Source organism: Dendrobates tinctorius, unplaced genomic scaffold (genome assembly GCF_039654945.1).
Source record: "Dendrobates tinctorius isolate UK_male_01 unplaced genomic scaffold, ASM3965494v1 ptg000065l, whole genome shotgun sequence".
In the NCBI taxonomy this organism is placed as follows: domain Eukaryota; kingdom Metazoa; phylum Chordata; class Amphibia; order Anura; family Dendrobatidae; genus Dendrobates; species Dendrobates tinctorius.
Genome location: NW_027361733.1, coordinates 19,437,414 through 19,461,828, shown reverse-complemented (window position 1 = coordinate 19,461,828; position 24,415 = coordinate 19,437,414). Strand labels below are relative to the sequence as shown.

At 47.9% G+C, this 24,415-nt stretch overlaps 1 protein-coding gene across 4 annotated transcripts in view; it reads right to left on the bottom strand.

The window, feature by feature from the left end:
• Positions 1–824: 824 nt before the first annotated feature.
• The window catches only part of RTF2 (replication termination factor 2), a 63,184-nt gene continuing 39,593 nt past the window's right edge, over positions 825–24,415 (bottom strand). Inside the window, exons 6-9 of one of the 4 annotated variants that reach the window (XM_073580672.1) lie at positions 15,397–15,510; positions 14,162–14,219; positions 13,018–13,095; positions 825–1,761 (exon numbers count right to left, since the gene is read on the bottom strand). In XM_073580672.1, the coding sequence (XP_073436773.1) occupies positions 1,586–1,761; positions 13,018–13,095; positions 14,162–14,219; positions 15,397–15,510 (426 nt within the window). In that variant the 3' untranslated portion in view covers positions 825–1,585. Of the gene's footprint in view, positions 1,762–13,017; positions 13,102–14,161; positions 14,220–15,396; positions 15,511–24,415 lie in introns of all 4 variants that reach the window. The other 3 variants (XM_073580673.1, XM_073580670.1, XM_073580671.1) reach the window with 3 other exon arrangements.

Genomic DNA, 24,415 nt, shown 5'->3' with positions numbered 1-24,415 from the left:
AATGATTCCAGTCATTGGATGAATCATCCGCAGCCGATAATGGGAAATTATGTAGAGATAAATAACGCATATGGCGGGTGTTTGTGTTGTCAGCGATGCAATAAGGTCACATCAGGGGGAAAAACAAAAAGTGGAAAGCAACGTTCCCCATAAGTGCCAGATAATGAGGGCAGTGTGGACACCAATATATAGCGCTATGCTGCCTTCCAGTGGTTATAGGAGGAAGTGCTCACTCGCATCTCACTGCAGCTTTAAAGACATGATAGGAGTTGTAGTTTTTCAACAGGAGTACCAGTGCGTTATAGATTTTACAATTAAGGGTGTACACATTTTTTTCTTTTATCAACTCAAATAATAGAGTGTGACCAACAATGAACACACAACTTTCTACCACCACCTAACAGTAGCCTTGTCAATCCCATACTTGGTCATTTTTCAATAAGAATGGGGTTTAGCTTTTACAAAACTAGAACTCCAGGCATGCACTCACAACCTGCATCTGTTAGAGCATGCTGGGAGATGTAGTTCAGCACCAGCGGGAGATCTGGTAATTATTACCAATGTAGACTGGAAAGCTTTATATAAGTAAGCATCACTGCCCCACCTAGTGTCCACAATGATGTACTACAATGCAAAATCTTCACATCTGGAATTTGATCCAACCCAATATTCTAATCATGGGAGGCCATCATGCGATCCTGCCTGCTTAGCCGCTGTACCTAAGCCTATCATGTGTAATACTGTGTGCAAGGAGGGGTCTGCTGAGCGGTGTATCTAATCCTATCATGTGTTGCTCAGTAATAACAGACAACAGAACCAGTTCATGGGATTACAGGAGCCACATCTTTAATTACATTCTCTTAAAGACTTTCCATCTTCTGCCAGCATAGATCCCTGGACTTTATGAGGCAAGGCGACCCCTGAATCTAGTAAAGAGGCAGCAGCGTTCAGCACAACACAATCTTATTGTCACTGAAATTATGGTTTTACATAATCTCATCAGAAAATTCCATGCAGTTTTGCCGCACTTTTCCAATGCTTTTCATGGCCAGGTTTTACAAGTGAAAGATGTAAAATAAACTCTTTTCACCCCCAAAAAAGCAGAGCAAAATCACAGAAATTTGAGATAATGCCATGTCCAATTTTAAGGTGCAGTTTTGATTGTGCCTTAAAAAAAAACCCCATCTCCCGCACTGGTCTTACCATGGCAAGTGCTGAATGTAAGTGGACACTTTAATGCGAGCTGGGCCCTATTGTTCTACTTGCTTGTATATGACCCAGCCCATATGTCTTCCATTATTTTAAAATATGGATTACCCCTTTGAAAATATGGCTAGTGAATAATCCAGAAGCCACTGGAATATAAAAAACAAAAAGTATTGTGTCAGTGGGCATAGATGTAGGCATTTTCATACCTGTGTATGGCATACAGGGGAGGGAAAAAGAACTGATGAGGCATGAGAGCTTAGAAGTGGCCATAGTGAGGCCACCGCCCCTTTAATAATGGGAATCCTATAAGAAGAAAAGCACAATAACGTTCCCACACTTTACACAAATGTCCATTCTCAGGATGGTAGAAGATCCGTCAGAAGTAATATGCCGTGTGGGTGACCCAGTTGGAGGATTGATCCTTTGTGCGTTTAGCAGAGCTGTGAGAGGTGAAGATGGATTTATAAGCTTCAGATTTCTTATCTGTGCTAGAAAATGGTCTCTTAGTCGAAGAGGATGATGATACAGCCTTCCCCGATGACCCGGATTCTGCTGGAAGAAGGAGCAAAGACGCTATAGAGGTCATAAAGAATGCTCGATCACCGACCATAAGGTTACATGAAATTACTGATCCTGCATTATCCTCCAGAGCTAAAACCATTATTCTGCTGGTGGATTCACTGTAGACATAATTAGTAACGTAATATTACTTATCCTGTACTGATCCTTAGTTACATCCTGTATTAAACTCCAGAGCTGTACTCACTATTCTGCTGGTGGAGTCACTGTGTACATACATTACTTATCCTGTACTGATCCTTAGTTACATCCTGTATTAAACTCCAGAGCTGCACTCACTATTCTGCTGGTGTAGTCACTGTGTACAAACATTACTTATCCTGTACTGATCCTGAGTTACATCCTGTGTATTATACTCCAGAGCTGCACTCACTGTTCTGCTGGTGGAGTCACTGTGTACATACATTACATTACTTATCCTGTACTGATCCTGAGTTACATCCTGTGTATTATACTCCAGAGCTGCACTCACTGTTCTGCTGGTGGAGTCACTGTGTACATACATTACATTACTTATCCTGCACTGATCCTGAGTTACATCCTGTGTATTATACTCCAGAGCTGCACTCACTGTTCTGCTGGTGGAGTCACTGTGTACATACATTACATTATTTATCCTGCACTGATCCTGAGTTACATCCTGTATTATACTCCAGAGCTGCGCTCACTATTCTGTTGATGGAGTCACTGAACAGTAGTGGCCAAAATTGTATTGATGAATTCATCAAGTAGAGACTCAATATTTAGTGTTGTGCCTTACTTTTTCTGCCCTTCCCCCTGGTAGCTGGATATCAGCTTCTGGGCCAAATCCTGACTGGTGTCCGATCAGTGCTTGGACCTTATCACAGTTTCTGTGGTTTCAGTCAATGGAATTGAGATCTGGTAAGTTTCCTGACCATAGACCCCAAAAGTTCAGTGTTTTGTTCATTGCGCCACTTAGTTATCTTTAACTATTCAGACTTGAAACGCATCCGAAAAAATTCCTCTGTAGCTTATATACTTTAATGGATTTAGAATAAAGATTACTGGATTTCAAAGCTTGTGCTGGACTGGAAGCCATCATTGGACTTTGTCAAGGACGTCTGGAGCCTCCCCAGCTCTGTCTGAACAGCGGCACCTATCACCAGCACATGTACATCCAGCAGGGGTGAGCTGTACCTAACAATGCTATGCACCAACACTTACTTAGCATTTTTGCTTGGTGACATGGCTGTGTTCTTAGGTAAAATTCTGAGTGAACCCCCTCCATGGATGAATAACCCCCACACATGCTTTTTTGAAAGGGGTTTCATCAGAGACAATACCTTTGGAAACAGTACAGAGATTGGACTGCAGAGGACTGGGGTAAAGGTTATTTTCTCTGATGAAGCCCCCTTCAGACTGTTTGGGGCACCTGGAAGAATATTTGTCCAGAGAAGAAAAGGTGAGTGCTACCATGAGTCCTGTGTGATACCAACAGTAAAGCGTCCCGAGACCATTCGTGTGTGGGGGCTCAGTCCCAGTTTTGCTTGAGAAAACGGCCATGAATAAAGAACGGGATCTAACATCCTCCAAGAGCAACGTCTCCAAAATATCTAGGAGCAATTTGGAGATGAACACAATGCTTATTCCAGTACGATGGAGACCATGCCACCAGGCAAAAGTGATAACTAAAGGCCCCATCACACACAGCGATCCCGCTAGCGAGATTGCTGATTTTATGATGCGCCAGCGAGATCACTGTGTGTGACGGGGATCAGCGACCGGCCCCCCTGCCGGGTATTGCTGATCGCGCTCGATCGGCCTGGGTCATTTTGTGATCGCTGGTCTCCCGCTGGCCAGCACGCATCGCTGCGTGTGGCAACGAGAGACCAGCGATCAGCGATGCTGGTTTCTAATGTAAACATCGGGTATCCAGGAGCCGCGCGGCTCTTAGATACCCAATGTTTACCTTGGAAACCTGTGTGTACGCCGGTTTCTAAGGTAAACAGCGGGTATCCAAGAGCCGCGGGTCCTGATCGCTGGAGGGGCTGTCTATGTGACAGCTCACCAGTGATCAGCGTAACGATGTCCCAGCGATCCCATCCATGTCGGATCATTGGTGGGATCGCTGGGACATCGTTATGTGTAACGGGGGCTTTAGTGTCTCGGTGATCAAAACATTGAACTTGCGTCCACGGGCAGGAAACTCCCCACATCTCAATCTCATTGAGAACCTGTGATCAATCCTCAAAAGGTTTGTGGACAAACATAACACAGAAATTGTGATAAACTCCAAGCACTGATAAGACCAGAATGGGCTGTCATCAGTCAGGATTGGACCCAGAAGCTAATATCTAGCTGCCACGGTTAAGGGCAGAAGTCTTGAAAAAGAAGGAACAACTTAATGTGTGCACATACCCTTATACTCCAGAGCTGTACTCACTGTTCTGTTGGCTAAAAGTCCGCAAGCTTGAAGCCAGACACTCACATCTTAGCTATGCTACAATAATGCAGGGGTAGGGGCAGATTGTTTATAAAAAAAAATAAATAAAAACAAAAACAGATGACTGATGTAAGAAACCCTGATAATACTAATGAAAAGAGCAAACCCTGAACAAAGTAACAGCAAAAAATGGGAAATAAACTTCAATTTTTAATCATTTATATTAAATATTGTCACCTGGTGTGGTCCGCACGAGAAACACATAAACAAGACAGAGGATTTTAACACCAAAGAGTGTGAATTCATGCGAAACATGGATTTTTGTGAGTACTCACCGTAAAATCCTTTCCTCCGAGACACTCATTGGGGGACACAGGTACTGTGGGTGTATGCAACTGCCGTCTGGAGGCTGACACTAAGTATACGAAAAAAAAGTTAGCTCCTACTCCGCCACATACACCCTCGCCCCGATCCAAGCCACATGCACCTCCTGCCTAAAGGTGCGCCACTGCTGCTTGGAGAATTCTTCTACCCAGACTCACATCTGACGAAGCCTGAGTATGCACATTGTAATGTTTAGAAAAAGTGTGCAGGCTGGACCAGGTTGCCGCTTTGCATACCTGCTCCGCCGAAGCCTGGTGCTGAAGCGCCCAAGAGACGCCCACTGCCCGAGTAGAGAGCGCTCTTATCCCTGCTGGAATTGGTGCGCCTTTAATACGATAAGCCTCTTGAATAGTTAGACGAATCCATCTGGCTATGGTCGACTTTGAGGCTGCAAGTCCCTTCCTGCGCCCTTCGGGGATCACAAAGAGAGTCTGTCTGGCGAAAAGGCGCCGTCCGCGACATGTACCTTCTGAGCGCTCTCACTAGGTCCAATGTGTGGAGCGCCTTTTCCACCTGATGTACTGGCGCTGGACAAAATGAAGGCAGAACAATGTCCTCATTAATGTGAAATGAGGACACGACCTTCGGCAGAAAGGGGGGAACCGGTCTAAGAACTGCCTTATCCTTGTAAAAGGTAAGAAACGGTGCCCTACAAGATAGGGCTGCCAACTCCGAGACTCTGCTAATGGAAGTTATGGCTACCAAGAATACGACCTTCCTGGAAAGGTACGACAATGAGATTTCTTGTAACGGCTCAAAAGGAGTTTCCTGCAGGACACTCAGGACCAGGTTAAGGTCCCAGGATTCCAAGGGCACTCTATAGGGGGGTACCAGATGAGAGACCCCTTGAATGAACGTCTTGACCTGCATATTAGTAGCGATTCTTCGCTGGAAGAGGACAGACAAGGCCGATATCTGTCTCCTAAGGGAGCTCGGGGCTAACCCTGAGCCTAGGCCTGACTGAAGAAAAGCCAGGATGTTGGGAATCGAAAAAGACAGTGGAGCAACCCCGTGCTCTCGACATCAACCAAAGAAAACCTTCCAAGTGTGATGGCAAATTCTCGCCGAGGTAGGCTTCCGGGCGCTAACCATTGTAGCAACCACTTCACGCCCAAACCCCGCTTGGGTCAGAATCCAAGATTCAATGGCCATGCCGTCAAACACAGGGCCCCTGAGTTCGGGTGGCAGATCGGCCCCTGAGACGGTAAGTCTGGTCGTTCTGGCAGCCGCCAAGGAACGTCTGTGAGGAGCTGCACTAGATCCGCGTACCATGCCCTCCGGGGCCAGTCTGGGTCCAGCAGAATTGCCGGAACCCCCTCTGTTTTGATATTCCTGATGACCCTCGGAAGCAGTGGCAGCGGAGTACACAGGTATGGGAGGCGAAACTGGTTCCATGATAGAACCAACGCATCCACTGCGATCGCTCGCGGGTCTTGAGATCGAGCGACAAACACGGCCACTTTGGCGTTTACCCTGGAAGCCATGAGATCCACGTCCGGTGTTCCCCACTGTTAGCAAATCTGCTGGAAGATCTCGGGGTGCAGAGACCATTCCCCGGACACAACACCCTGCCAGCTTAGGAAGTCCGCTGCCCAATTTTCCACGCCTGGTATGTAGACTGCTGAAGTTACCGAATGGTTCCCCTCGGCCCAGTGTAGCACATGCTCTATCTCGCGCATGGTTGCTCTGCTGCGTGTGCCCCCCTGATGATTCACGTACGCCACCGCCGTGGCGTTGTCCGATTGAATCCGGACAGGACGTCCTGCTAGAAAGTGCTGGAAATGTTGCAGTGCCAACCGCACCGCTCGTATCTCCAACAAGTTGATCGGGAGGCGTGCCTCCTGTTGCGACCAATGCCCCTGAGTTGTGTGCTGGCAAAAAACTGCTCCCCAACCGAGGAGGCTCGCATCGGTTGTGATCACCAACCATTGATCTAGGGGGAAAGGTTTCCCCTGAAGAAGAGAGGAGTCGCGCGTCCACCACTGCAGTGACCGTTTGACTTGGGAGGACAACCTGCACTGATGATCGAGCGTGAATGGACTCTTGTCCCAGGATGTCAAGAGGGCGTGCTGCAGGGAACGAAGATGGAATTGGGCAAACGGAATTGCTTCCATTGCCGCCACCATCCTCCCTAGGACCCTCATTCCGAAACGAATGGTGTGAGGGCCTGGTTGTTGAAGCTTCCGAACCCCCTGCCGGAGCGCTCGCGCCTTGTCCTGAGGGAGAACTACCAACCCTCGGGAGGTGTCGAAAATCATCCCTAGGAACGAAATCCTCTGAGCTGGGACAAGGGATGACTTCTTCCCGTTGATCAACCATCCTAGGTGGGATAAGGTATCCAGCGTGATGTTGACATTTTCCTCGCATGCCCGAAAAGACGGACCTTTCACCAAGAGGTCGTCTAAGTACGGCAAGACCACTATGCCCCGAGAGTGTAGAATGGCCATGACGACCGCCATTACCTTCGTGAACAGTATGGGGGCGGTGGCCAACCCGAAAGGCAGAGCTACAAATTGGAAATGCCGCCCATCGATTGCAAAACATAGAAACGTTTGGTGCGGAGGAAAAATAGGGACGTGCAGGTAAGCATCCTGGACATCGATCGAGGCCAAGTATTCTCCCTGCTCAATGGCCGATATCACTGAACGGAGGGATTCCATTCGGAAGTGCTTGATTCTGATGAACCTGTTCAGCAGCTTTAGATCCAGAACTGGCCTTACTGTCCCGTCCTTTTGTGGACAGCGAACAGGCTGGAATAAAAACCCTGAGTTCTCTGGTACGGGGACAATGACCCCGTTGCGCTGGAGTACCTCGATGGCTCCTAGCAATGCCTCTGCCTGGAATTGCGCTTTGGGAAGCCGGGAAAGAAAAAATCGTTTTGGAGGACATTTGACAAATTCTATTTTGTACCCGGACAACACTAATTCCGCCACACACGCGTCGCGTGCTACCGCGACCCAGACGTGGCAGAACCGGAGTAGACGGCCGCCTACTCTGTCGTCTTCGGGTAACGGATGCCCAGAGTCATTTAGCTGAGGGTCTCTGGGACCTGGCCCCCCTTGACCTGGGCAGGCGGCCTCGCATCCTGCCCAGCGGGTTGGCTCTATACGTGACCTGACGATCCTTGTCTTGGCTGTAGCGAGCTGGGGCGGAAGAACTGGCTGCTGCCATCCACCCGGGGCTGCGAAATGGCCAAAAGCGTGCCTGAGGCTGATGAAATGGCAGCTTATCTTTCTGCTGTGGGAGAAAACTGCTTTTTCCCCCTGTAGCATCGGAGATGAGCTTGTCTAATATTTCCCCAAATAGGCGGCTACCCTGATAAGGCAGGGAAGTCACGGATTTCTTGGAAATTGAATTAGCCTGCCATAGCCTTAGCCACAGGGCTCTCCTAATGGCGATTGCATTCGCCGCTGCCAGTGCTGCGCAATTAGCCGCATCTAAGGATGCATTGATTAAATAGTCAACCGCCATCACGATCTGACCTGCTATCTCAGACACTTCCGTCGGCAGGTCTCTATCTTGCAGGACCTTATTTAAAGAATCTGACCATGACATCATGGCCTTGGCTACCCATGTTGCCACGAAAGAAGGAGAGAGTGCTGATCCTGATGCTTCATATACCGAGCGGGCCAAGGTCTCTATGAGGCGATTCGTAGGGTCCTTACTGGAAGAAACACTAGGCACCGACAACAAAGTCTTTGACGCCAAGCGTGACACTGGGGGATCCACAACCGGAGATTCCACCCATCTCTTACAGAGCTCTGGTGCAAACGGATATCTCGTTTCTAGCGTTTTCTGGCCTGAAAACCGCTTGTCTGGACGTTCCCTGTGACTCTGCACTATGTCCTCGAACTCTGGGTGAATGCTAAACACTCTATGCAGTCGCCTTGCCTTCTTAAAGGATACTTTATGACCTGAGGTTAGGGAGACGTCTTCCTCAATACCCAAGGTCTGATTAACAGCTTCAATGAAACTGTCTACCGTCTCCCGACACCCCGGGGTATCCAGGTCCAGGGATTCCTCCGCGTCATGATCCGAACTCTGCTCGCTATCGGAAAACAGTGACGGTGAACGAGACGTCGCACTCACGGATGCCGAAGCACCGGAGGGGCCTGGAGACGCAGTGTGGGTTCTCTTCCTATGCGTCTGCCCAGAGAGAGTGCGGCCCCTGCAGGCCGGAGGCTCCTGTGAGGTGGATGAACCCTCCCAGACAGGCGAGCCGTCGTCTTTGCCCCTATCCGGGGCCTGACGGGTCTCGATAGCCTTCGTAAGCGAAGCCATGGACCGTGAGAGTGATAACGCCCATTCCGGGGGATCCAGACCCCTGGGCTCCATCGCAGGGGAGGGCTCCTGGGCGCGTTCGGAGTTACAGGCCTAACATAACTTAATAGTTTGCGCTCGTGGGAACATAACCCCACAGGAAACGCATGCGGCATAAAGGAACGTGTGCGTTTTTCCTTTCCCAGACATATTGCTGCTTAGGCACAATCCATGAAATTCTGAGGGGAAAGGAGGAGGAGGGTAACCCCTTCATCTGCACGTAGTGTGGCTCTGGGGACGGGGTCGCACTTACCCTGCTCCTGCTGTGTCCCCCCCCCGCCTGCCTCTGATGAGCTCCTTCACCTCTGGGTAGGTGGCGATGATGCTCTCCTGGTCGCGGCCTACCCGGTACTGAAGCCGGGGCCTCCATTTGTCCGGCGCCCGCCCTAGCCACGGGGGGCGGCGCCGGATTTCCACCAGCGGTCTAGGCCGAAGCCGCGGGCTCAATTAGTCACCGCCCAGCCGCCCCCGTGCACTGGGGGCCCCGCTACCCCGGCGATCCCGCCGGCACCTCCCTGAACCGCTCCGCTGGCGGTCTTCCCTATCAGCAGCCCTGATGAGCCACGAGCAGGTACAGGGAGATAAGAGAGGAGAAGGGGAGGCGAGGAGGAGACGAGAATGGGGGAAGGGAGGGCGTGAATGGAGACTGCCGGATTGCGCCCTAGCAGAAAACCTGTCAGCTTCTGGCCGCACTGCTGACCTCCAAAAACGCTGCCCAGGGCCCCCCCCAGCTATCCATACCTGCTACTCCAGCCACTCGGCAGAGGCCATGGGGTAATCCATTTTGGAAGGTGCAGGCACCCTAGCTCCGTCCCCCCTGCAGGGGCGAGGAGAGGGACCGTCCGCCGCCATGCAGCACCGCCGTCTTGCGTTGGTGGAGCAGTGGGGGCCGCACAGACTAGTCTTGTGCCTCTGTGCAAGCCCATGGTTTCAATACCTAGGGGTGGACAGGGCTAAGTCTGGCATAATGTCCCACGGTGCGAGAAAGGATACGTGGAGGGACACTCGCACGTGGTCGCCCGTTGATGGTTTGGGGAAATCGGATCCTTTCAATAGGATGCGTTGCCCTTGTCTTATCTTCATAAAATAAAAAAGAAAAATAGATGTCTGGGGAAAAGTCCCAGAGATGTCCCTCGGTGCGGGAAAGGCTACGCGGAGGCGATACTCAACGCGTGCTCGCCCGTTGATGGTTTGGGGAGATCGGACCCTTTCAATAGGGTCTGTCGCCCCTGTCCCATCTTCATAGTAAAAAAAAAAAAATAGTCTGGAGAGATTCAGACTGTGTGTGCCTCCATAGGACACTAAGCAAAAAACTGGTTTCCGCCTGCAATCGGGGCGAGGGTGTATGCGGCGGCGGAGGAGCTAACTTTTTTTTTGTATACTTAGTGTCAGCCTCCAGATGGCAGTAGCATACACCCACAGTACCTGTGTCCTCCAATGAGACGAAGGAGAAAAGGGTAGATCATACAATGAACACAATCACAATCTGTTCATCAATCTGTGTAAATACGCAATCAAAACATAACAGATTGCCAAGTCAACGCAGTTATCACAATGTCGGTCACAATATCATAAGGCACTCAATAGAAATCTGCAAGAGACTAAATGCAGTCAGTCTGTAAATCACACTATTGATAAGTAGTCAAGGCTGCTAGATAGGTATAACAATGTCCATGTTAACCACCATAGAGCAAATAAGCAGCAGATGGTTATGCTTTATGTTCCTATGCTGCCACTACATAAGTTTTAATATATAATTTTAATAATATTAATATTAAGTTTTAGTTCCCATTTTTTGCTGTTAGTCACTTAATCTTGTGGAAGCCTTCCTAATTTGGGACACTTTACTGAGGTTTCTACAAGTGCTGAACAATCAGCAAACACTGGAAGAATTCAGCCCATTTAGTCTTAAAAGAGAAAAGAGCCAGCACTGCCAGTGGTCAGAACGCATAACATGAGGTGCATATGCACATATCTTACTGCATTCAAAATGAGACATTTAGCAAAATATTGATCAATATATTGAGCCACCCCGCCACGCCAAGGCACTCTCATATGGGGGGTCCTACTCTACATTTGTATTTATTCACTGTGCCATTGCGGCCTCCTAAATGTTTTAAAAGCAAGACCATATCAAATGCAATCCATAGCTGAAGCATGACTGCATCACTCCCGTGCAGCCAGATGGAGCAGGTGCAGATGAAGGCCAACCAGGTCTGAACACAGACATCTCAGGTTTGACCTCCACACACTGCCTGACCAGCAAACACAGATGAAGGGCAATGCAGGCTCAGACATGGATGCAAAAATAAATAAAGCCTGGGGCAGGGCGGGGCTGCCGTGAGTGTGCACAGCAGCCTAGATCAATCACAATAAACACAGAAAAGATGGCGAACATGACCCAGCGTACACGGCAACAGTGGTGGTCAGCCACAAAACCAATTTGCAATAAAAAGAGAAAAGAGCCAGCACTGCCAGTGGTCAGAACGCATAACATGAGGTGCATATGCACATATCTTACTGCATTCAAAATGAGACATTTAGCAAAATATTGATCAATATATTGAGCCACCCCGCCACGCCAAGGCAATCTCATATGGGGGGTCCTACTCTACATTTGTATTTATTCACTGTGCCATTGCGGCCTCCTAAATGTTTTAAAAGCAAGACCATATCAAATGCAATCCATACCTGAATGTTCAGGTACAGATTGCACTTGATGTGGTCATGCTCTAAGTGTATTTAGGAGGCCGTAATGGCACAGCATTTATTAAAAATATGTAGAGTAGGACCCCCTATATGAGATTGCCTTGGCGTGGCGGGGTGGCTCAATTGAATTGATCAATTTTTTTGCTAAATATCTCATTTTTGAATACAGCTAGACATTATGTGCATATGCACTCCAATTTATGCGTTCTAACCTTAAGCAGTGCTGGCTTCCCCCTCTATTTTCTTGTTGTTGGTTTGTGGCTCACCACCACTGTTGCCGTGCACGCTTGGTTATGTCCGCCATAATTTTTCTGTGTTCATTGTGATGGATTAGGCTGCTGTGCACACACACGGCAGCCCCACCCTGCCCCAAGCTTTATTTAATTGTGCACCTGTGTCTGGGCCAACATCGCCCTTCATCTATGTTTGCTGGTCGGGCAATGTGTGGAGGCCATTCCTGATATGTCTGTGTTCAGACCTGGTTGGCCTTCATCTGCACTTGCTTCATCTGGCTTCATGGGAGCGATCCAGCAATGTTCAGGTACAGATTGCACTTGATGTGGTCATGCTCTAAGTGTATTTAGGAGGCCGTAATGGCACAGCATTTATTAAAAATATATAGAGTAGGACCCCCCATATGAGATTGCCTTGGCGTGGCGGGGTGGCTCAATTGAATTGATCAATTTTTTTGCTAAATATCTCATTTTTGAATACAGCTAGACATTATGTGCATATGCACTCCAATTTATGCGTTCTAACCTTAAGCAGTGCTGGCTTCCCCCTCTATTTTCTTGTTGTTGGTTTGTGGCTCACCACCACTGTTGCCGTGCACGCTTGGTTATGTCCGCCATAATTTTTCTGTGTTCATTGTGATGGATTAGGCTGCTGTGCACACACACGGCAGCCCCACCCTGCCCCAAGCTTTATTTAATTGTGCACCTGTGTCTGGGCCAACATCGCCCTTCATCTATGTTTGCTGGTCGGGCAATGTGTGGAGGCCATTCCTGATATGTCTGTGTTCAGACCTGGTTGGCCTTCATCTGCACTTGCTTCATCTGGCTTCATGGGAGCGATCCAGCAGTGTTCAGGTACAGATTGCACTTGATGTGGTCATGCTCTAAGTGTATTTAGGAGGCCGTAATGGCACAGCATTTATTAAAAATATATAGAGTAGGACCCCCATATGAGATTGCCTTGGCGTGGCGGGGTGGGTCAATTGATCAATTTTTTTGCTAAATATCTCATTTTTGAATACAGCTAGACATTATGTGCATATGCACTCCAATTTATGCGTTCTAACCTTAAGCAGTGCTGGCTTCCCCCTCTATTTTCAGCCCATTTAGTCTGACAACTTTAGGTGGCGGGTTATCAGAAATGCTGGGCAATGAAACTAGCTTAGTTTTTACACTTACCGGAGGATTCGGTACTGGACACAAAACTGATTTTGTCCCTTGAGTTGATTTTGCTTCCATTTGTTATCCCTGAGGGTCCTGCAGCTACCGGGAAATATAAAAAAAGAAAAAGAAAGAAATTAAAAGAGGAGGTTAACCATTGGAGAGCTGCATCCTGGATTGTAATCTTAGGTACCACAGGAGGCTGTGTACTGACAAACTGTCTTGTGTAGCTGCAAAGAACCAGTTCCTGCTCTTTGAAATGAACAAAAATGAAAAATCCCTTTAAATGTGTTGTCCACTACTTTTAGATTGATTAACTCTCCTTTAGCGTATCTGGAGTATTTCAAGAGAACAGCACTGTTACGTGTTACAGAACCACTCAGCAACCAGAATATGTTGTGCAGTTATATGTATGTATAATAGGTTCCATGTGAGATGCATGTCCCTAATGCATCAGTTCACAGGCTGCGCCCCTGGGCAGAGGGGACACGATATTCTCCTTTTGTCCGCCATCCCCCCACCTTTGTAATTCCCACAGTAAACATCGGCAGGCTCCGGCCACCTGCGGCTTTTGTAATGTATATCTGGCCTGCCGCTTTTCTATTGGCCGGCCCTCTGTATCTGTGTGATATATTCTGTGTCCTGTGAGTAAAGTGTTGTCAGACTGGAAATACATGGAGAAGCAGTGATCTTTTATATGCGTCCATGTAATCAAGGAATTCCAGCCAGCGTCATTCATTCAGACTCCAGCCAACGCAGAGCGGACCTCCGAAAACACGGGGTGGTACTGAAAGAGGTACCCCAGCTTGGTAGACCCCGTTACAAGCACAAATCCGTATACTATGTAGTGACTTGTATAGTAGTAGAGCTGCAGCACTGGGGAGCGCAACTACACAGTACATGGAGCCATGCTGTTCTGCTCCGTACACAGCTTACAGCACTAAGGAGTTTTCAGGGATCGGATCTTCCGCAATCAGATATTGATCACCTATTCATTGGTTAGGTCATCGATAACAATGTAGAGGACAAACCCTTTAATTTCTTCCATTAACATCAGTTCTTCCAGGCTCTTAAGATTTCCTGGATGATGATAATTATGATCAAACGTCTGATGGTTCTGTCTTTAATTATTGATTACGGTAGCACGTCCATGGCATCTTACCTTCTTCCATTTGTCCATGCACATTTGTGTTCTCAGCCGGTTTGGTCTTCTTGGATTTCTAAAAGTACAGAGTATTTCAGAATTATATGCAAATGAAAAAAATAATATAAATATGATATAATAAACACACACAACTATGCAAAAGTTTTAGGGTTTTAGGCAGGTGAGGAAAACGTGCCACAAACTTAAAAAAAAAAAAAAAAAAAGAAAAGCGTTGGTGTGCAAAGTGAATGCACAAAAGAGAAATCTAAAATCACATCAATATTTGGTGTGACCACTCTTTGCCTTCAGCTGTTCTAGATACACCTGCACACAATTTTTGGAAGAACTTTGGCAGAGAGGATGTTCCAAACATCTTGGAGAACTAACCACAGATCTTCCGTGGATGTCACTTCCAGAAATCCTTCCGTCTCCTCATGTAATCCCAGACAGACTGGATAATGGTGAGATCAGGTCTCTGTGGGGCCGTATCATTATCACCTCCAGGACTCATTGTGCTTAATGACACTGGCTGTATGTTTGGGGTTGTTGTTCTGCTGCAGAATAAATTTGGAGCTGCTGCAATTTTTCTTCACCTCAGATCCTATATTTTTATGTATAGTTGAGTCACTTGTGCTCGCTTCTATGCTGAAGGCATGGCATCATGTGAAGTAAGTATCATGGGTCTTTCTTCTGCTGTAGTAAATTTCCTTGGCCATTTGGTTCTTCAAAAGAGCTTGTACAACACATCTTGAAACCCCAGTCTGCTTTGAATTCTATGCTTGGGAAAGGCCTTGCTGATGCAGTGTAACTACCTTGTTGCTGTGCTCTGTTTTCTCTTGGTGTTTGACCTGTGACATGAAACGGTCTTCCACAACCTCACCTTTGCAGCTGAGTTTGTCTGTTCCTCATCCAGTTTTAAGTATCCTACACGGCTGTTTCTGGTACAGTTAATGACTGTTTCAACCTACATATGAAAATGATGATCATTTTCTCCCGATGGTATAATTGGTTGATTATATATTGTTACATACTTTTCTTTTATCAACATCCTACAAGCATTTTCTTTATGTCACTTTATGGTCAAAACGTAGCTACCCATCTCAGAATGAAGAGAACAGAACTATGTTTGAGGCGCATGGCTATTATAAAATATTAGCTTTCTAAATTGAGCACTTCTCTCTCAAATTTTAAAGAAACGGTGAAGGACAGCCTATAGTGGGTAGAGCCCAGAGAGTCATCCCGCGCTTCCTCACCTTCTCAATCTTGGCTCTTAGCCTTCGTTCTTCCATCTTCCGCCTCAGTAATTCTACTTCATCTTTATCTCCATTTAACAGAATGACATCGTTGTCCGTGAAATTCGCTCCACACTAAAGATGAGGAGATAGAAAAAAATTAAGCAAGCAATGTACAGTACATCCTCCTTCCCTGATAAAGATGGACCAACACAGACAAGCCACAGCTCCATCATCTGTGCAACCTTGCAAATACTTTATTAGCATTATTGAGTCTCATACTGCTCAACCAAGAGCAGCATTCAGATTTCAGCTGGCTTCCTGTATGGAGGGGACGTGCTGTGGATTGCAGATTAGGGTAAGGATGTAAGGAGGGGGACAGGCTGTGGATTGCAGATTAGGGTAGGGATGTATGGAGGGGACGTGCTGTGGATTGCAGATTAGGGTAGGGATGTAAGGAGGGGGGACAGGCTGTGGATTGCAGATTAGGGTAGGGATGTATGGAGGGGACGTGCTGAGGATTGCAGATTAGGGTATGTATGGAGGGGACAGGCTGTGGATTGTAGATTAGGGTATGTATGGAGGGGAAAGGCTGTGGATTGTAGATTAGGGTATGTATGGAGGGGACAGGCTGTGGATTGTAGATTAGGGTATGTATGGAGGGGACAGGCTGTGGATTGTAGATTAGGGTATGTATGGAGGGGAAAGACTGTGGATTGTAGATTAGGGTAGGGATATATGGTGGGGACAGGCTGTGGACTGTAGATTAGCTTATGTATGGAGGGGAAAGGCTGTGGATTGCACATTAGGGTAGGGATGTATGGAGGAGACAGGCTGTGGATTGTAGATTAGGGTATGTATGGAGGGGAAAGGCTGTGGATTGCAGATTAGGGTAGGGATGTATGGAGGGGACAGGCTGTGGATTGTAGATTAGGGTATGTATGGAGGGGAAAGGCTGTGGATTGCAGATTAGGGCAGGGATGTAAAGAGGGGGACAGGCTGTGGATTGCAGATTAGGCTAGGTATGTATGGAGGGGGACAGGCTGTGGATTGCAGATTAGGGTAGGTATGTATGGAGAGGACAGGCTGTGGATTGTAGATTAGGGTATGTATGGAGGGGAAAGGCTGTGGATTGTAGATTAGGGTAGGGATGTGAGGGGAAAGGCTGTGGATTGCATATTAGGGTATGTATGGAGGGAAAAGGCTGTGGATTGCAGATTAGGGTAGGAATGTATGGAGGGGACAGGCTGTGGATTGTAGATCAGGGTATGTATGGAGGGGAAAGGCTGTGGATTGCAGATTAGGGTATGGATGTATGGAGGGGAAAGGCTGGGGATTGTAGATTAGGGTATGTATGGAGGGGAAAGGCTGTGGATTGCAGATTAGGGTATGGATGTATGGAGGGGACAGGCTGTGGATTGTAGATTAGGGTCTGTATGGAGGGGAAAGGCTGTGGATTGCAGATTAGGGTAGGGATGTATGGAGCGGACAGGCTGTGGATTGTAGATTAGGGTATGTATGGAGGGGAAAGGCTGTGGATTGCAGATTAGGGTAGGAATGTATGGAGGGGAAAGGCTGGGGATTGTAGATTAGGGTATGTATGGAGGGGAAAGGCTGTGGATTGCAGATTAGGGTATGGATGTATGGAGGGGACAGGCTGTGGATTGTAGATTAGGGTATGTATGGAGGGGAAGACTGTGGATTGCAGATTAGGGTAGGGATGTATGGTGGGGACAGGCTGTGGACTGTAGATTAGGGTATTTATGGAGGGGAAAGGCTGTGGATTGCACATTAGGGTAGGGATGTATAGAGGGGAAAGGCTGTGGATTGTAGATTAGGGTATGTATGGAGGGGAAGGCTGTGGATTGCAGATTAGGGTAGGGATGTATGGAGGGGACAGGCTGTGGATTGTAGATTAGGGTATGTATGGAGGGGAAAGACTGTGGATTGCAGATTAGGGTAGGGATATATGGTGGGGACAGGCTGTGGACTGTAGATTAGCTTATGTATGGAGGGGAAAGGCTGTGGATTGCACATTAGGGTAGGGATGTATGGAGGAGACAGGCTGTGGATTTTAGATTAGGGTATGTATGGAGGGGAAAGGCTGTGGATTGCAGATTAGGGTAGAGATGTATGGAGGGGACAGGCTGTGGATTGTAGATTAGGGTATGTATGGAGGGGAAAGGCTGTGGATTGCAGATTAGGGTAGGGATATATGGAGGGGAAAGGCTGTGGATTGCAGATTAGGGTAGGGATATATGGAGGGGAAAGGCTGTGGATTGCAGATTAGGGCAGGGATCTAAGGAGGGTGACAGGCTGTGGATTTCAGATTAAGGTAGTGATGTATGGAGGGGACAAGCTGTGGATTGCAGATTAGGGTAGATATGTAAAGAGGGGGACAGGCTGTGGATTGCAGATTAAGGTAGTGATGTATGGAGGGGTCAAGCTGTGGATTGCAGATTAGGGTAGGGATGTATGGAGGGGACAGACTGTGGATTGTAGATTAGGGTAGGGATGTAAGGAGGGGAAAGGCTGTGGATTGCAGATTAGGGTAGGGATGTATGGAGCGGACAGGCTGTGGATTGTAGATTAGGGTATGTGTGGAGGGGAAAGGCTGTGGATTGTAGATTAGGGTAGGAATGTATGGAGGGGACAGGCTGTGGATTGTAGATTAGGGTATGTATGGAGGGGAAAGGCTGGGGATTGTAGATTAGGGTATGTATGGAGGGGAAAGGCTGTGGATTGCACATTAGGGTAGGGATGTATGGTGGGGACAGGCTGTGGACTGTAGATTAGGGTATGTATGGAGGGGAAAGGCAGTGGATTGCACATTAGGGTAGGGATGTATGGAGGGGACAGGCTGTGGATTGTAGATTAGGGTATGTATGGAGGGGAAAGGCTGTGGATTGCAGATTAGGGTAGGGATGTATGGAAGGGACAGGCTGTGGATTGTAGATTAGGGTATGTATGGAGGGGAAAGGCTGTGGATTGCAGATTAGGGTAGGGATATATGGAGGGGAAAGGCTGTGGATTGCAGATTAGGGTAGGGATATATGGAGGGGAAAGGCTGTGGATTGCAGATTAGGGCAGGGATGTAAGGAGGGGGACAGGCTGTGGATTTCAGATTAAGGTAGTGATGTATGGAGGGGACAAGCTGTGGATTGCAGATTAGGGTAGATATGTAAAGAGGGGGACAGGCTGTGGATTGCAGATTAAGGTAGTGATGTATGGAGGGGACAAGCTGTGGATTGCAGATTAGGGTAGGGATGTATGGAGTGGACAGGCTGTGGATTGTAGATTAGGGTATGTGTGGAGGGGAAAGGCTGTGGATTGCAGATTAGGGTAGGAATGTATGGAGGGGACAGGCTGTGGATTGTAGATTAGGGTATGTATGGAGGGGAAAGGCTGGGGATTGTAGATTAGGGTATGTATGGAGGGGAAAGGCTGTGGATTGCAGATTAGGGTAGGGATGTATGGTGGGGACAGGCTGTGGACTGTAGATTAGGGTATGTATGGAGGGGAAAGGCTGTGGATTGCACATTAGGGTAGGGATGTATGGAGGGGACAGGCTGTGGATTGTAGATTAGGGTATGTATGGAGGGGAAAGGCTGTGGATTGCAGATTAGGGTATGTATGGAGGGGAAAGGCTGTGGATTGCAGATTAGGGTAGGGATGTATGGAGGGGAAAGGCTGTGGATTGCAGATTAAGGTAGTGATGTATGGAGGGGACAAGCTGTGGATTGCACATTAGGGTAGGGATGTATGGAGGAGACAGGCTGTGGATTGTAGATTAGGGTATGTATGGAGGGGAAAGGCTGTGGATTGCAGATTAGGGTAGAGATGTATGGAGGGGACAGGCTGTGGATTGTAGATTAGGGTATGTATGGAGGGGAAAGGCTGTGGATTGCAGATTAGGGTAGGGATATATGGAGGGGAAAGGCTGTGGATTGCAGATTAGGGTAGGGATATATGGAGGGGAAAGGCTGTGGATTGCAGATTAGGGCAGGGATCTAAGGAGGGTGACATGCTGTGGATTTCAGATTAAGGTAGTGATGTATGGAGGGGACAAGCTGTGGATTGCAGATTAGGGTAGATATGTAAAGAGGGGGACAGGCTGTGGATTGCAGATTAAGGTAGTGATGTATGGAGGGGTCAAGCTGTGGATTGCAGATTAGGGTAGGGGTGTATGGAGGGGACAGACTGTGGATTGTAGATTAGGGTAGGGATGTAAGGAGGGGAAAGGCTGTGGATTGCAGATTAGGGTAGGGATGTATGGAGCGGACAGGCTGTGGATTGTAGATTAGGGTATGTGTGGAGGGGAAAGGCTGTGGATTGTAGATTAGGGTAGGAATGTATGGAGGGGACAGGCTGTGGATTGTAGATTAGGGTATGTATGGAGGGGAAAGGCTGGGGATTGTAGATTAGGGTATGTATGGAGGGGAAAGGCTGTGGATTGCACATTAGGGTAGGGATGTATGGTGGGGACAGGCTGTGGACTGTAGATTAGGGTATGTATGGAGGGGAAAGGCAGTGGATTGCACATTAGGGTAGGGATGTATGGAGGGGACAGGCTGTGGATTGTAGATTAGGGTATGTATGGAGGGGAAAGGCTGTGGATTGCAGATTAGGGTAGGGATGTATGGAAGGGACAGGCTGTGGATTGTAGATTAGGGTATGTATGGAGGGGAAAGGCTGTGGATTGCAGATTAGGGTAGGGATATATGGAGGGGAAAGGCTGTGGATTGCAGATTAGGGTAGGGATATATGGAGGGGAAAGGCTGTGGATTGCAGATTAGGGCAGGGATGTAAGGAGGGGGACAGGCTGTGGATTTCAGATTAAGGTAGTGATGTATGGAGGGGACAAGCTGTGGATTGCAGATTAGGGTAGATATGTAAAGAGGGGGACAGGCTGTGGATTGCAGATTAAGGTAGTGATGTATGGAGGGGACAAGCTGTGGATTGCAGATTAGGGTAGGGATGTATGGAGTGGACAGGCTGTGGATTGTAGATTAGGGTATGTGTGGAGGGGAAAGGCTGTGGATTGCAGATTAGGGTAGGAATGTATGGAGGGGACAGGCTGTGGATTGTAGATTAGGGTATGTATGGAGGGGAAAGGCTGGGGATTGTAGATTAGGGTATGTATGGAGGGGAAAGGCTGTGGATTGCAGATTAGGGTAGGGATGTATGGTGGGGACAGGCTGTGGACTGTAGATTAGGGTATGTATGGAGGGGAAAGGCTGTGGATTGCACATTAGGGTAGGGATGTATGGAGGGGACAGGCTGTGGATTGTAGATTAGGGTATGTATGGAGGGGAAAGGCTGTGGATTGCAGATTAGGGTATGTATGGAGGGGAAAGGCTGTGGATTGCAGATTAGGGTAGGGATGTATGGAGGGGAAAGGCTGTGGATTGCAGATTAAGGTAGTGATGTACGGAGGGGACAAGCTGTGGATTGTAGATTAGGGTAGGGATGTAAGGAGGGGAAAGGCTGTGGATTGCAGATTAGGGTATGTATGGAGGGGAAAGGCTGGGGATAGTAGTTTAGGGTATGTATGGAGGGGAAAGGCTGTGGATTGCAGATTAGGGTAGGGATGTATGGAGGGGACAGGCTGTGGATTGTAGATTAGGGTATGTATGGAGGGGAAAGGCTGTGGATTGCAGATCAGGGCAATGATGTATGGAGGGGACAGGCTGTGGATTGTAGATTAGGGTAGGGATGTATGGAGGGGACAAGCTGTGGATTGTAGATTAGGGTATGTATGGAAGGGAAAGGCTGTGGATTGCAGATTAGGGTAGGGATGTAAGGAGGGGGACAGGCTGTGGATTGCAGATTAGGGTAGGTAGGAATGGAAGGGGACAGGCTGTGGATTGCAGATTAGGGTAGGGATGTATGGAGGGGACAGACTGGATTGTAGATTAGGGTAGGGATGTAAGGAGGGGAAAGGCTGTGGATTGCAGATTAGGGTAGGGATGTATGGAGGGGACAGGCTGTGGATTGTAGATTAGGGTAGGGATGTAAGGAGGGGAAAGGCTGTGGATTGTAGATTAGGGTAGGGATGTAAGGAGGGGGACAGGCTGTGGATTGCAGACTAAAGTAGGTATGTATGGAGGGGACAGGCTGTGGATTGCAGATTAAGGTAGTGATGTATGGAGGGGACAAGCTGTGGATTGCAGATTAGGGTAGGTATGTAAGGAGGGGGACAGGCTGTGGATTGCAGACTAGGGTAGGTATGTACGGAGGGGACAGGTTGTGGATTGCAGATTAGGGTAGGGATGTAAGGAGGGGGACAGGCTGTAGATTGCAGATTAGGGTAGGTATGAATGGAAGGGGACAGGCTGTGGATTGCAGATTAGGGTAGGTATGTATGGAGAGGACTGGCTGTGGATTGTAGATTAGGGTATGTATGGAGGGGAAAGGCTGTGGATTGCAGATTAAGGTAGTGATGTATGGAGGGGACAAGCTGTTGATTGCAAATTAGGGTAGGTATGTAAGCAGGGGGACAGGCTGTGGATTGCAGATTAGGGTAGGTATGTAAGCAGGGGGACAGGCTGTGGATTGCAGATTAGGGTAGGTATGTAAGCAGGGGGACAGGCTGTGGATTGCAGATTAGGGTAGGTATGTATGGAGGGGGACAGGCTGTGGATTGCAGATTAGGGTAGGTATGTAAGAAGGGTGACAGGCTGTGGATTGCAGATTAAGGTAGTGATGTATGGAGGGGACATGCTGTGGATTGCAGATTAGGGTAGGTATGTAAAGAGGGGGACAGGCTGTGGATTGCAGATTAAGGTAGTGATGTATGGAGGGGACAAGCTGTGGATTACAGATTAGGGTAGGTATGCAAGGAGGGGGACAGGCTGTGGATTGCAGATTAGGGTAGGTATGTAAGGAGGGTGACAGGCTGTGGATTGCAGATTAAGGTATGGAGGGGACAAGCTGTGGATTGCAGATTAGGGTAGGTATGCAAGGAGGGGGACAGGCTGTGGATTGCAGATTAGGGTAGGTATGCAAGGAGGGGGACAGGCTGTGGATTGCAGATTAGGGTAGGTATGTAAGGAGGGGGACAGGCTGTGGATTGCAGATTAGGGTAGGTATGTAAACTGTGTTCCAAATTATTATGCAAAAAGAGTTTAGGAGTGATAAGGTTACAATTTTTTTGTTTGTCATTTAAACTCATTGATGGTGATGTGTGTCAGGGCTCTTTATATCACTGAAAGCAATTGCAGATACCTGTGCAAATTAGTTTGGCAGGTGTGTCCAAATAAAGGCAAGACTACTTAAGAAGGCTGTTCCACATTATTAAGCAGCCTACATTTTTTGCCAAAATGGGAAAGAAAAAGGATGTGTCGGCTGCTGAGAAGCAACAAATTGTGGAGTATTTAGGTCAAGGCATGACTACAATCAACGTTGCCAAGACACTTCATTGTGATCATCGCACAATCAAGAAGCATGTAGCTGATTCCCAGCACACAGGTGTGCGTGCTGATAAGGAAAAATTGAGGACTCTTTCCAACAGGCAACTGCGTCAGGTTAAAAGAGCAGCTGCAAAAATGCCTTGTCATAGCAGCAGACAAGTTTTTGAAGCTGCTGATGCCTCCAACGTCCCCCGAACAACAAGATGCAGGGTCCTTCAGAGGTTTGCAGCTGTGCGTAAGCCATCCTGTCGACCACCGCTATCCACTGCACACAAGCAGAAACTGCTCCAGGGGGCCAAACGATACATGAAGACTCACTTCCAAACTGTTTTGTTCACCGATGAGTGCCGTGCAACACTCGATGGTCCAGATGGATGGAGTGGAGGATGGCTGGTTGATGGACACCCCATGAAAACACGGCTAAGGCGTCAACAAGGAGGAGGTGGAGTAATGTTTTGGGCTGGAATCATGGGGAGAGAGACTGTCGGCCCCTTTAGGATCCCTGAAGGGGTAAAGATGAACTCCATAATCTATGTGGAGTTTCTAAAACAGCACTTCCTGCCATGGTTCAAGAGGAAGAACTGTGCTTTCCGCAGCAAGATCATTTTCATGCATGATAATGCACCGTCTCATCTGCATCTCTGGCTGCTATGGGCATAAGAGAGGACAAACTTATGGTGTGGCCACCATCTTCCCCTGACCTCAACCCCATTGAGAACCTCTGGAGCATCATCAAAAGGAGTGTCTATGATGGCGGGAGGCAGTTAATATCTAAGCAACAGCTCTGGGAGGGTATTCTGTCCACATGCAAAACAATTGAAGCACAAACCATCCAAAAACTGACTAATTCAATGGACGAGAGAGTTCAGAAGCTTCTTTTGAACAAGGGGTCCTATGTGCAAATGTAACATCACCTAGAATAAAGTTTTGACTTGAAAACTGTTTGATTTCATTTTGTAATAAGCTGATAATGCTTATAATTTCACAATTGACCATTTTTTTGTTCAAAATAAAAATAAAAAAGGTTGAAAACTCTGCTGTGCATAATAATTTGGAACATGCATTTTGAGTGTTTCTTATTTCTAAAAATATACTGTTTTCATAGGCAGTTTGTTCAAAAACATTGCAATTATACTAGAATATTAGATGACTGGAAAATAACAATGACTGCAATTCATATAGGTAATTTAGAGAAAATAGGAGGAAATATTTTTTGCATAATAATTTGGAACAGTGGGGCGTGCCATGGCTGCTAAGGAGTGAGGACACGCTTCGGAGAGCTCCCGCTCCTACACCGGCTACCAACATACCAGAGACCGATATAGATGACCTCTACTCCGATGACTACTAGGAGAGGCAGAATGAACACATCCACCAGCACCGCGGCGTCTGAAAAGGCTTCCCACAGCATATCCTGCTACTTCATAGGAGCAGGGAAGAAAAAAAGCTGCAGGCGCCATGATGGATCCGGCGCGCAAAGTGCAGCGGGCCCCGCCGACAGCAGGAGGTACAGCGCGGGAGATGGGGAAGCAGGTCGCAGGGAGCGGGGATCGCAGGGAGACCCCACGGAGGTCTGTTGCGGTGGCCCCGGGGGCTCCACAGGAAACCGAACGCTCTCCTCAAAACAA